Source organism: Lineus longissimus, chromosome 4 (genome assembly GCF_910592395.1).
Source record: "Lineus longissimus chromosome 4, tnLinLong1.2, whole genome shotgun sequence".
Taxonomy (NCBI): Eukaryota; Metazoa; Nemertea; class Pilidiophora; order Heteronemertea; family Lineidae; genus Lineus; species Lineus longissimus.
Genome location: NC_088311.1, coordinates 16,735,729 through 16,749,541, shown reverse-complemented (window position 1 = coordinate 16,749,541; position 13,813 = coordinate 16,735,729). Strand labels below are relative to the sequence as shown.

The window sequence follows — 13,813 nt, the reverse complement described above, 5'->3', positions numbered from 1 at the left end:
AGTTGCAACTGTTGGCAACATTGTCACAACCTATCCAATTATCTTCTGCATGACCTCATCCCATGTTGTCCTGACAACATGGTTTATAGTCATTGATTATACGACATAACATACTCATCCTTTGGTTATAACCGGATAGAGACATTTTTACAACCTTTCCAGTCGGTAGTTAACACCAGACCATGTCTAGCTCTAATAATAATAATAATAATGAGTCTTTTATATAGCGCAATTCCGTGACACTATAGTTCTCGCTCAAAGCGCTTTGGGATATCATATTATTACCCCGGTCTCCACGAAAATCAATTGGGGGTTTCAAGGAGCAACCAGAAGGTGCTCACTTGAACTCGACCAGTAGGGGAACCAAGGAGTGACTCGGCCGGGAGTCGAACCCACGACCTTCTGATCATGAGGCCGACTCTCTTCCACTGCGCTACCGCTGCCCCTCTATCTACACAGAATTGTAAGTAATCTTGAATAGGCCATGTCATACCCATCCTCGGGGTCATAACTGGGTAGAGACATTGTCACAACCTATTCAGGCACTGTTCTCTACATGACCTCCATCCATACAGCAATGTCTTATCAGAAATGTGCCATGTCATACCTTTCCTGAGGACCACTACATGGGACAGACAATAAAACCAGTGACTTCAAGACCATCCAGATAGCCCAGTTAATTCAGGAGTATGCTATGTCATATCCATCCTAAGGACCCAAACAGGGGACAGAGAATAATGCAACCTATCCAGTCACCATTATCAACAAGATGGCACAGTCAATTCAGATATGGATTCAGGAATCCTAAGCAGTGGCTTTTGCCCTCCCCCCACAGAGAGCCTTTTGACCCCCCCCCCCCCCCCATAACCAAAAAGCTAGCTTCAGCCCTGCTAAGGGCCCTTTGGGATGTGTATAAGTGTCACAACACAGTACAGAAAACAAGCTATCCAGTGACCTTTGTCTACAATACCATAGCTGTATCAAGACAGCACTATCAATTCAGAGGTATGCCTTGTCATATCCATCCCAAGGGTCAAACCATTGTAGAGACATTGTCACAACCTATCTGGTCATTACTGTCCAAGACCATTGTCTAGCTGTGTCCAGGTAGCACGGTCAATCAATTCAGGGATATGTCAGGTCACACCCATCATAAGGGTCGTAACCGGGTAGAGACATTGTCACAACCTATCTGGCCATTACTGTCCAAGACCATTGTCTAGCTGTATCCAGATAGCACGGTCAATCTATTCAGGGATATGTCAGGTCACACCCATCATAAGGGTCGTAACCGGGTGGAGACATTGTCACAACCTATCTGGTCATTATCATCCAAGGTAATATTTACCTTTTTTCAGACAGCATGGTCGATAGAGGAATGTGCCAAGTCATAGCCATCCTAAGGGTTCTGGGTGAGAACAGGGAAAATACATTTTCACAACCTATCCAGTCACTGTTGTCTGCATGACCATATCTAGCCGTATCAAGACAGCATTTTCAATTCAGGAATGTGCCAAGTCATATCCATCTTTAGTGTCGCAACCGGGAAGAGACATTGTCACAACCTATCCAATCACTATTGTCTACAAGACTGTATCTAGCTGTAATCAGACAGCATGGTCACTTCAAGAATGAGCCATATCGTATCCATTTTTAGAGTCACAAGTCGGTAGAGACATTGTCACAACCTATCCAGTCATCATTGTTCAAGATCATATCAAACTGTATCTCAGGAAGTCAATTCAGGAATGTGCCACATCATATCCACCTATTGGTCTTAGCTGGACAACACTAACCTATGCAGTCATTTCTTTCAACAAGATGGTATCAAGCTGTATCCAGACAGCACAGTCAAGAATATGCCATGTCAAACCCATCTTTTATTCACAACTCGGTAGAGACATTGTCACAACCATCCAGTCACTGTTGTGTACAAGACCTATTTATGGGACTGTATCCAGTCACTATGGTCAATTCAGGAATATACACGTATATGTCATATCCAATCTAAGGGTCAGAGCAACAGGGTCAAAACAATGCCTCCGTACCTATTCACCATTGCCGACAAGGCTGTATCTTGTCATATCAAGACAGCACAGTCAAATAAGGAATGTGCCATGTCCGACTTGGTAGAGACATTGTCACAACCAATCAAGCCACTATCGTCAACAGAATGACAGGACCATATTACCATATCCGGGTACTACTGTCTACTGTATCCAAACACAGTCAATTCAGGTATGATCTTTAGAGTCGCAATTGCCTAGAGACATTGTCACAACCTATCCAGTCATCTATGTCGAAGGCCATATCAAGCTGTATCCAGACAGCTATAGCACAGCCACTTCAGTGATATGCCATGACATAGCCATCTTTAGAGTCGCAATGGGTAGAGACATTGTCACAACCTATCAAGGCACCATTGTATGAAATACCATATCTAAACTCCTTGTCAGTCGTCGACGATAGATTCTGGATAGGTTTACTTGGGTAGTAGAGACGTCCGATCAACCTGTTATCCCCAGTGTTCAGCTGAAGCAAAAGCAACCAGATAGACTTCCAATGCATATTGTGTCAGGTGAATCGCTATACGGATATCCAGCTGTATCCATACAGTATGGTCATGCCATGAACAGACGATGAGAAGCTTTGTGAGGACTGTTACACTATAAAGAGCACTGGGATGGTCAAATTGCTTTCAAAACAGTTCAACGTCACTGTCAAGCAACACCCGAGTTCAGATCTGTGAGGGTGAGGACGTAGTGCAACCGAAGGGACATCAGCCAAAGCAACCAAGCAGACACTATCACAACTAAGGGTTCTTCCGTACATTGTACTTGCAAACATTCTGGTACAATGGGGCAGTGGACTTTTGATAAATCCCTGTGTTAATGCAGCAGCGAGACGTGTACCTTTTCAAGGCCCTTACAAACAACACCGACTGCAGCGTTAATGAAACATAGCCACCAAACGTCACAAATATTGCCCATGGCTGATGTGATTGGTTTTGCCGTGATCGTTTCACTTTGTTTGTTGTTTTTCAGGTATGAGCCCTGAAAAGATACACAAGTGACAGCGCCCCCTAGCAGATTCGATTAGCCACTAACTCACTGCCCTTCATTACTGGAAGTGCGAACCGTGAACTTCTCTACAAATTCTGAGAAATAAGCAATCAACTCAATAAATGACAGCAACTTCAGCTTTTTACAAATAAATAATAATACTTTATTGTTCACCATGGAGGAGTCATTGGCTGTGGGTTCTGTAAATATGACATGACAACGGCAGAAATTGACAACCTGAAAAAAGAGAAAGGAAATAATCAGATACAGCCATTTATAAATACTTCACATATGGACATTAAAGATTTGAAATTACTTGTCAGATTAACAATCACTTCTTGATAATCTCGTCTCGGTTTTGGCTAGCCTTTGCAGCATTGAGAATTTCTCAGGATAACTCACTGGTGCTTCCAGAGCCGACACTGCACATGTACTCTTTGCAGGTGAAACACCTATGCACTGAGAAATGCATTTGTTCACATTTCACGATATAAATGTTGCAAAGTTTTAGACAGGCTAACAAAAAGTTAAGTCAGTAAATTCAGTAGGGTTTTCTGTAATCAATTCGCAAGTTATTTAATAAAGCTGATTCACCACCGATAAGGATTATTATCAACCTGAGGAAGAGAAATACCCCTGCATGTATGTGGTGGTCCCCAAAAACGTGACATCAGCATATATTAACCCCACCCTCAGACTCCAAGCACTAGTACCAGTGGATGGAAAATCTTTCTGAAGAAAAATTAAATGTCCAAGTGAAGCCATGCAAGTGAATGTGAAGCTAAGTCAGGAGTTAACAAAATTTGCTCTGGAGCTACATCTAGAACTTTGCCAAATTGAGGTGTTGGCATAATTTTTTTCGCGAAAGATCCTTGATTCAGTGGTGCTGGTGCTTTGGGCCTTTGGGTGGTGGAAGTAGGATTGTCTGTTTTTTACGAGCCCCCATGTATATATACAGTAGAACCTCTCTTAGCAGACACCTCTCTATTAAGGACAGCCTCTCTCACTAGTTTTGGTCCCAAATTGGGTTTTTCCATTCAAATCAACCTCTGTAATCAGGACACCTCTCTAACAGGGACAGCATTTGTCAGTCCCGAGGGTGTCCTTAATAGAGAGGTTCTACTGTATATATATTCTTTTTAAATACAATGAGTCAAATTTGGAGACTTACATAAAGCTGCTTAACATTTGTTTGGTATCTTCAGATGATCTAGAATTGGCAAAGCTAATGAATGAACAATAAACGGCAGCCCAGGCGCACCACTTCATCTGCAAGGAGACGATGGGAATAAAACGAAATTAGTAAAAGTTAAAATAGGCCACATCTGAACAGTCTCATCTGAAACAGATTTCAAATCTTCATAGTACAATACATGTAGAAACCCCCTATCTGATGAAATCATCTTGCAGCTCCTCAAGATATGGCCTTTTAACACCTACACAAAGTTTTACCTTCATAGTAGAAGGTCTGTCAAGCCATATGGTATAAGAGGGGTGGGTCTGCCTTTTTTGGCGTTGTTGACAGAATCATTTTTAAAGATCATTGTTTTGATGTCAGTGTTTTCCACAACATTTATTTGGGACCAGGGGCAGAACCAGTGAGCACATTTCAGCACACTTCTCTTTTCATTTCAATTTTGTCCTGATTGGCAGAAAATCTGAGTGCTCGAACAGGAAACCCATAACCAACCCCGTGAATCTGACAGGTGCCAAATTGTTTGTATAAGGATGCCAAAATGGAAAAAGTTTATTTTTCCTGGGACCTGCACCTGGATAATACGATGGAGAACTCCGGACATTTCACTGATCTTACAAATTTTTTTGAGGCACAAGGAGTCACCTGGTTGTGTTTTTCAAAGACGGTGAGTCGGGGGAAGAATCTTACTTTCAAAAGAGGTGGAAATAATTAAGAAGGTTATCATTAATGTTGGTTCATCCTCGAATAGAGTCTCTCTTAACCCTTTTAGTGTCACTCTCGACCTCAGGTCGAGATGGAAAAGCTACCCCGTTAGTGTCACTCTCGACCTGAGGTCGACAGGGGATATAACATTAGAAAACAGCATGTACATCGTTTCAGCATTGTCCAGTCCGTGTTTTATATCTACCTTTCGAAAGAGCCAATCAAATCTGATCGTTTGGTACCGAATACTCATATGCTTTCTACAGTGATATTTCCCACAATTTCGCTCTGAAAATCAAACCAGCGGAAACACCGAATTCTGACGATAGTTCAAAATCACATTTTCACCCCAAAAAATAACCAATTCATGTTGAAATTTCTTTAGCTTCATCCAGGATAGTGTACTAAACAATTATCAGAAGAGATCTGCTACAAACAATTCCTAAAGTACATTTTAGAAAATTATTTCAAAGAAATCGTCAGAATTTGCGCGTTTTTCACACTTTTTCATGGTTTTTACCCAAAAATGAAATGACATATACGCATTCAACTGGTACCATCCTTTGCTCCAGGCAATTGCCTACAAACTTTTCAATTACTGTAAAGTGATAGAAGTGAACACTTCTGAGCTACAAGGCTTCATAAAAGAGTTACCTAAAAGCTGCTAAAACCCAAAAACATGCTTGACATTCTGGGGTAGGAAAATGTAAAACATGGTTGACACTAAAAGGGTTAAAAAGGGCTTAGACTTAGTCATAGCTGTGTTGTTAGCCAGCCAGCCTACTCCAACTCAAGAGGCATCCAGATACTCACCTTCAACATGAGTCCACACATGCTAAATACCATGCCCAGTAGGTTCATGTAATCTGGTGTTGGATCATCAAGAGGTCCTCCGGAGGATGGGGGCTTGTATCTGAAGATAGATGAACAGATAAGAAAAAGACTTTCAGGAATTACTGACAGTAACAGAAAAAAAGTTAACATTTATTCCTGTTTCGAGTGTGACAACACCAAAATTGCCAATTCCCCAATACTTCGACAAGTTAACTACAGTGTTGACCGCCTTTTCAAAAAGGCCTTGAGACCACAATTAAAAGGGCTCCTCCATCGTCCCTAGCAATGCGGTCACTATTGAAATCATGAAAACAATCTCTGCATCCAAAGCGCACTATCATCGGATGAAATTTCTAACACTGGAGCACACCCTGTTGAATTTATTATTATTACATGATTTTGAAAGTGCTTATACAAAACGTCCCTGCGATCAGAAAAATTATCGGTAAATACCACAAAGCAAAAGGTTCAGTGAGATTATTGCAAGGAATAAGCAAAAGAAAAGTTAGCAACTAGAAAGAAGTTAAGGTTTGTATTCTTCAATTTCAAATTGGTTTTGGAGACAGCCGAAACAAACCTAAATATTGACATTAATGTAGTATACAGAGAGAGGAAGAAAGCCAAGTTACCCTGACGCACCAGACTGAACTACCACCTCGCGAGCGTTATTTTTTTTCCTACTTTTAATTGAGCAGTGAAAGACCGGAAAACGGTAAAAAAACCTGCATTGTGATGATGATGATGACAGGCACAACGAACAAAAGAAAATGTGCAGGGTTTCCGCCAGAGGGGGGATGGGGGGATTCATCCCCCCCTAAAAAATATTTCAAGGGGGGATATCCCCCCCCTTAATTTTGAGCACTAAAGTTTGTTTTACTGTCAAATGAGTAATTTTCATGATTTGATATGTAAAATATTTTGGGAGCCAATTGTAGCGGTTTTAGGGCCAAAAAACATCTCAGGAGGGGTCAATACCTTTTTTAAGAAAAAAAAAATTTTTTTTTTTGCTCCCCTCAAAATAATTTAATCCTGGCGGAAACCCTGATGTGGTGTGCGAGTGCGACCATGTCCATGCAGTCTTTTTTTTACAACTTATTTAATGTGTGCGGCCAACAGTGGCTTCCTCTTCCTAGTGTGAGGGCCTCTATAGTGCTCAGCTCGGGTGAGTAAATGGCCTTGATTGAAGCTTAGGATGTGCATACATACATGCACACGTCATGATTATGTACGTGTACATGTACACATACATGGTGTCGTGGTATGGTTTCATGTGTGTAAAAATGCACGTCGTACGTACAGCTAGTACAGAGTGAAAACAGCAGGTTTTCTTGTGAAAAATATAATTCTATCCAACAATTTTACTTTCTTACCGATGTACTTTATTTGGTCGTCGAGGATCATTGGCGCTGTTAGGTAAAGACATCGTATTTAACGTTAAAACCGGTAAAAAAGAAGATTTTTAATAAATTTTTGTCCAGCCCATAAAACGGAAGTTAAGCGAGTTTCTTCAACGACGCATGCGCAATTCACCGTGTTTACTTCCCGTGTAAAAATGTCTGAAAGAGAAGACGAAAGCGAAGAGAGTGAGGTATGAACCCCTTTTTATGACAAATGAAGAATTAAAAATGATTTGAAATTTTGAACACTGTTAGAATAAACTTCAACGCTTAGGAAAATGCAGTGTTTTAATTGATTCTTTGCTAGTTGATGCCAACAAACCTAAAGAAGAATAGACACATTTTTGAGAAATTTTGACGAAACTGTCAAAACACTCTCAAAAGACTCTCATGACTCGACTCATGCACTTGGCAAGACATGTCACTGAGACGTTTTTTGCTGTCTAGCTTTAACAGATTGAGGACAGTTGACGGATGACTGGGTTGCAAATAATTATATGCCAAACACTAGTTTATAGCATATAGGCCTAAAAAGGAAAGTGTAGGCCTCGATAAATAAAAGTGTATTAGGCCTAGAACAGGTTGAAATAAAAGTGAGAATAATAGTAACAAGAACTTCAACTTGGAGAACGTCTACTGATTTAGGCAACAACTTGATTTATTGGCTGTCAGTGCCTTCCTGTAGGAGGCTAGGGAGGGTGAGATCACCATACTCTCTGGCAGCTCATCCAGAGTCTGACAGTCCTGGAAAAAAAGAAAGCTTGAATGCATCGCCCCCAGTCCCACATTTTGGTTGTATGAATGTGTTGGAGTTGCTCAATCTCGACTTTCTGAAGGATCGGGTCAAGTAATTCTGTAGGATTGTCGCTGCCTTGCCTCTTGTCATCTTGAAAAACAGACAGAGGCTCCTGTGGTCGCGCCTTTGTTGGAATGTTGGCCAGTGCAGGAGGCCCAGCATGTCGTTAACTCTCAACGTGTTATGTCATGATACCTGTTTTAAAGGCCCAGCGAGCAGCCCTGCATTGCACCATTTCCAGCTTGTTGATGATGTTTAAGGTGTGTGGTGACCAAACACTTGAGCTATACTCCAGCTGAAATCTTATTTTGAAGCTGAAGTATGCCATGGAATTGATTTTGGGGGAGTTTATCCACAGGCACTTATAAATAAGAGCTCACCCCCACTGACAACACATGATGTGAAATAATGGAAGGTAATGCACTGTACATTTGGAGATCTCCGTCACCACATATGCAACAAGATCACAAAGTCATCGCCAAAGAATTTTTCAAAACTCCAACTCTTTGCATAGTGAGAATATTATATATTTCATCATGGTACACAGCAGTAATCTTTAATATCTACTTGTTTGCCAAGAATTGGAAAGTTTCTGAAACTTTAAAAACCTACCGCTTATCTGGCGGTCAGCCAATGCTATATATAGCCTGTACATTCACATTATAAATTGCTCAATAACGCATGTACATGCTATAGCATTGGCTGACCACCAGTTAAGCGGTAGGTTATTAAATTTTCTGAAACTTTTCCAATTTTTGGTAAACACTTAGGACCCTTCGTGCCCTAGGTGGCACATGGGGCGTTCCCCAGGGTCCTCCACTCAAGTCTGTTGGCTGCTCGCTGTCTGGCTGCCTCCCACGTTAGGCCCTTCTCTTGAAGTTCCTTTGCCATGGAACGCCGCCAGGTCTCTCTTGGTCTGCCTCTATTCCGTCTCCCCTGTGGTGTCCATGTGAGTGCTCTCCTTGGCAATGCGTTTGCAGGCATTCGGAGCACATGGCCCAACCATTGCCATCTTCGTTCCTTCACCAATTCTGATATGGGCTTCAGGTTTGCGTCTCTCAGTAGGTCTTCGTTACTGATTGTCCTTGGCCAGTAGATGCCTCGAATTGGTAAACAGGTAGATATTAAAGACTACTACTGTCCACTTGAAACTTGGTACATATGTTGCCCTATGTTATAAAACCTTGCAGACGAAATTTTGATGCAGTTCAATGCCTGCTTTGGCCACCAGGTGGTTAAAATGGAAAACACTGAAACTGCTTAAAATCATTGGCAAATTTTTATCATATGACTTGAAACTTGGTAGTGGTACATATGTTCCCCTATGTAATGACACCTGGGAAACCTAAGTTTGGTCAGGTTCGATTCCTGATTTGGCCACCAGGTGGCTCAAACCAAAATCACAAGAAGTGCTATCTTCCTAACTGTCTGAGGGCTCAATCATCACCTAATATTTGTTACAGGTACATGTGATGATGGTACATGACATATCACACAGCCACAGGTTTTTGACTTTACCTACTTCTCAAGGTCGCAGTTACTTTGAGTTAGTCAAATAGCGTAAATTGGCCGATAGTGGCATGTTTTGTATTTTACTGGACTTGAAACCTGGTGGGTCTATTTTGATTCCTTGTTTGGCCACCAGGAGGCTAAAATCGAAACTAAGGGCTTGATCAACGTGCTGTAATAAACTGTCTGTGAGGAAGGTGAGCACAATGGCCCTGGCCATTTCATTCAAGGTCCAAAGACATTGCTTGGCAGTGTTCTCTTTAAAAGCTTGGCACCAGGCTTTTTGCCTGGCTGACATTGACATGACTATAAACTACTACAAATTTCATAACCAAAGTTCAATCGGATGAGCAGAGTGGTGTTTTTGCCATTTCATCATTTATAATTCCTTCATTTCAGTCTTTTGAAGATGCCTTGGAAAACAGACAAGTGTAAGTAGAAGTTCTTGTTGATAGGCATAGAAGTGATTCATGTTCAATTCCAAACCCGCTTGCAAGTATTCATAAAGTCTTAATGAATTCTTGCCGATAGCTGACACTTTTTAACCAACTGACATCCTCCTCTCCATTGCCCAAGATGTTTGCATTATGTTTCAAAAATGTAGGGCACAGTTTCAGTAAAAAGGGGCTGTTCTCCCATAAAAAAGGGCATCTTTGTTTTGGTGACCTCGGACTTGATTAATCTACAAAACTCATCACATGGTCTTCATAGGCATTATTGGTGAAAAAGACAGGGTCATTTTACAGTAGAACCTCTCTATTAAGGACACCCTCGGGACTGACAAGTGCTGTCCTTAATAGAGAGGTGTCCTGATTAGAGAGGTCAAAATGAATGTAAATGACCTATTTGGGACCAAAACTAGTGTCCTTAATAGAGAGGGTGTCCTTAGTAGAGAGGTGTCCGCTAAGGGAGGTTCTACTGTAATTGTTTTGCATGAATAAACCTCAGTTTAAAATGAAAAAGGGTCTTTGTTTCAAAACTAACAAAAAGTTTGTCCCCTTTATTCCTGAGAATTTTTGACCAATTTTGGCTGCTCTTAAATATCAGAGTGACTGACCTGTGTTATCTGGAAGATTTGACAGTTTTCCCTGGGAGAGTCACAGAGCAGTGGCTGACACCTAATCACCCTCAGCAATCAAAACAGGTGTTATTTTAAAAGTCATCACGAGAAAAAAATTTGGAAACAGGTTGGAGTGCACCTTAGAATATTGCCAAACATAATATAGCCAGAGTTTTGCATGAGATTAAAACTTGTATTATTTTTAAATCCAGCACTTTTTCATCTTTCTGGTGTAATGGAGTCATAAATATGCAATGTAATATCAATTTGAAAATAAAGGTATGGCCCGCGTTGGTTATATCAGACTGTTCACAACCGTTGTGTAATGGAAAAACTCTATCTCTCTCTGTTGTTCGGTTCATTAATGTTTTCAAAGGTTCTTAGGGCATCTGGTGCGTCTGTCGTTGAGCAAACAACACCCGACAGGCCTATTGCATTGGTAATTGCAGCTGTTGCAATGGTGTGGCGCTTATGCCTGCATAATGCAGCTCGGCATTATAAATGATCTCTATGCCCAGTATTTCATTGCCCAGGATTCAAACAATCGCACCGGTCAAGCCTGTTTTTGCGGAGTGACCGTATTTTGAGGGAGCTTTCTGTGCTTTGGAGTTTGAGATGGATGCTGATTTGTTGTGACTACTTTGTGGTACTTTCGATTCTGCCGTTTTCGTTTGATTTCAGTTGATCTTGATAGTTTTTGAATATATGCTTGAAATCTTGATGAACACAGTCATTGATTTTAGCTGGTTTATGCAAAATCATTCTTATCGCAAAAAAGGCAAATATTTAATTGGGATACCAGCCAGACAATTTGGCTGATTTTAAGCCTGATCTGGCTGTATTCTTTCGTCTTGACCCTGAATGTCAATGACTTTACTACAACCTGGGACAACCAGAGTCATGATGTGGCAAAAACCTTCTGCTGTGGAGCTTATAGGGGCACTGTAGCAGAAGCAAGGGGGTCAAGTTGATTGTCTTGAGGTGACTTTTATGCACAGTCAGGTTCCTGGGTTCTTCAAGTGTGCATTTAATTGTCAATGCTAATAAAGAGCATGATTGCTGCTTCCTTTTGGAATGCAGCAGTTATGAATATGTTGTGTAATGTAAGTGTTGGATGCACACCTGCTATACATCAGGTTTGATCACCTTGTTCCTACATTGATTGTACATCTTGTTGTACAAACTACAACAACATCTGAATTAAGATATTTCTACCAGACAGGGTGGACATTTTTATGGACATCACTTTGATGATAATATTCGAAAGAGACCAACTTAAAGAAATCTGTATTTCTGAATCTTATCCCTATGCTTTAATTGCCCCTATAGCTTCTCTATGTTTATGCCATTTGGGGTGTAAACAGGATAAAGTGTCTTCTTCGGCTTCCGGATGTACCAGCGTTTTCACTTGTTTTTTTGGCAGACACCAATTTCTTAGTTTTATGGATTAAAAATGTTTTTTAAAGGGTTTTTGAGTCATCTTGGTATATTTAAAATACATGTATGATCGAGTATAGATTAGTAATCCATATTTGGTATGATAGAAACCATGTGTAGGGAGGTCATAACGCTTTTTTGAAAATAAGAAAAAATTGTTGGCCCTCAAATAGCACCATAGCAGTTAGCACCAACGTGAAGGCTGATACATTCAAAACGGTCTACAGGGTGGCCCAGAATTATTTTCCCTCGCACAATGGATACACAATAGAATTCTATTATATATCATATTTATTTCATACACAATCTGTACATAGTAGTAAAACAGCGCATTACAGTGAATAGTGCTGGGTGCGTTGAAAACTGATGACCAATTAATACAATTCTGAATGCATATCTCTAAACACGTATGATCTAAGAATAGGTAATACATATACAATTACCCATAATCAACCCTATGGTATAGTTACATACATTGTACATAGATATTCAAGTTTTTGTCAGTAATTTCCCTGTAGTTGAATATATTATCATCCAAAGATTCCCTCATAACCATCAATTCTCCTATTTGGGATGCTACCCCATTTTGAACGTGCATATCAGTCTGTTAAGTTATTATATCAAGCATCGTCCCTAGATTTGGTAAGAGGGTCCTGTTCCAATTATACATATTTAGGAGCCACATAACACTTTTTCCAATAGACGAAGCTACCCTGAATAATCAATTTTGAGCTAAGGTTTAAGAAAACATTTGCTGACATCAGGATACTTCAAAAGTACTTAAGGAAACGTTTTTGAACTTGTGTTTGAATACACAGGTCCTGGATTATATATGGAAGTAAGACATTATGCGTACAGTATGGAAGGCACAAGATTTTAAGGACACACTTTCGCCACGCTACATACAAATCTGTCATATATGGCTTAGACAAGTCAAGAAGCTGGGAACCATATAATGACATACAATAAGTCTTAAATAAGTGGTATCGAGTTTCAAAGTTAGCAAATCTAAATTGTGCCAATACTATATTTTTCTTTTGTAGAGGTCATTGACCATTTCATGTACCCTTCTCCGACGGACATCATGCCCAAGAAGAATGCCAAGGTGGATTTCTTCAGTGGAAGGCCTTATTAAATTGCCATCAAAAAACACCTCGGGAGGATCATCCTGAGGGCCAAATACCAATGACTTGCTCTTTGAAGCATTAAATGATATTTTAAAAACAATTGAAAATTGCTTTGCAATCTTCAGCAATTTCTTCAACCCGAACAGTGTTGGAGACATGATGATTACATCGTCTGCGAATGCAAAGGCACCACAGAACAGATTACCAATGTAGCACCCAAAACCTGAATTTCTTAGACCCGTTATTAATTCATCAAAGTATATACCAAATAGTACAGGTGAAAGCACCCCTCCTTGTTTTACCCCATTCTTTAAAGAGAATTCTGCTGCGAAGAGTCACCCCACTGAACCCGTATTTGCTGGCTAGTATACAAATTTGCTAGTAACCGTGCAATCAACGGACACAAACCCTTTTTTAATAATATTCGGAACAATCTAACGAAATGAACGTAATCAAACACTTTACTTGCATCTAACATTATACAATAAACAGCAGTGTTACAGTTATTGTAATAATCGACCACCTCATTTACCACAGTGCTACAACTTGCCGTTGACAGGCTCTTTTTAAAACCGAATTGTGCATCTGAAGTAGACAATACATTTTCATACTTTCGAAGGAGTATATAATCTAATACTTTTACTATTGTCAAAAGGAAAATAATTCTGGGCCATACTGCCACTGGATAGAG

General features: G+C 40.3%; 2 protein-coding genes across 2 annotated transcripts in view; one reads left to right on the top strand and one right to left on the bottom strand.

Moving 5' to 3' along the window:
- Window positions 1-3,185: 3,185 nt before the first annotated feature.
- On the bottom strand, window positions 3,186-7,299 carry LOC135486953 (PAT complex subunit Asterix-like). Its single transcript, XM_064770164.1, has 4 exons — window positions 7,167-7,299; window positions 5,776-5,875; window positions 4,234-4,331; window positions 3,186-3,299 (listed from the first exon to the last, which is right to left on the bottom strand). Exons 1-4 carry the CDS (start codon window positions 7,217-7,219, stop codon window positions 3,233-3,235), a joined length of 318 nt encoding a protein of 105 aa, XP_064626234.1. The 5' UTR covers window positions 7,220-7,299; the 3' UTR covers window positions 3,186-3,232.
- Window positions 7,300-7,359: 60 nt separating this feature from the next.
- The window catches only part of LOC135486204 (tetratricopeptide repeat protein 39B-like), a 51,795-nt gene continuing 45,341 nt past the window's right edge, over window positions 7,360-13,813 (top strand). The window contains exons 1-2 of the mRNA XM_064768857.1: window positions 7,360-7,384; window positions 9,898-9,929. The gene's annotated coding sequence lies outside the window, so the exon portion shown is untranslated. The remainder of the gene's footprint in view (window positions 7,385-9,897; window positions 9,930-13,813) is intronic.

Excerpts from the sequence above, each read along its gene's own strand:
- LOC135486953 (XM_064770164.1), bottom strand. The coding sequence starts at position 7,219 with ATGTCTTTACCTAACAGCGCCAATGATCCTCGACGACCAAATAAAGTA. Across the intron at positions 4,332-5,775 it reads TGTGTGGACTCATGTTGAAG|ATGAAGTGGTGCGCCTGGGC; the intron begins GTGAGTATCTGG and ends GTCTCCTTGCAG. Across the intron at positions 3,300-4,233 it reads CAAATGTTAAGCAGCTTTAT|GTTGTCAATTTCTGCCGTTG; the intron begins GTAAGTCTCCAA and ends CTCTTTTTTCAG.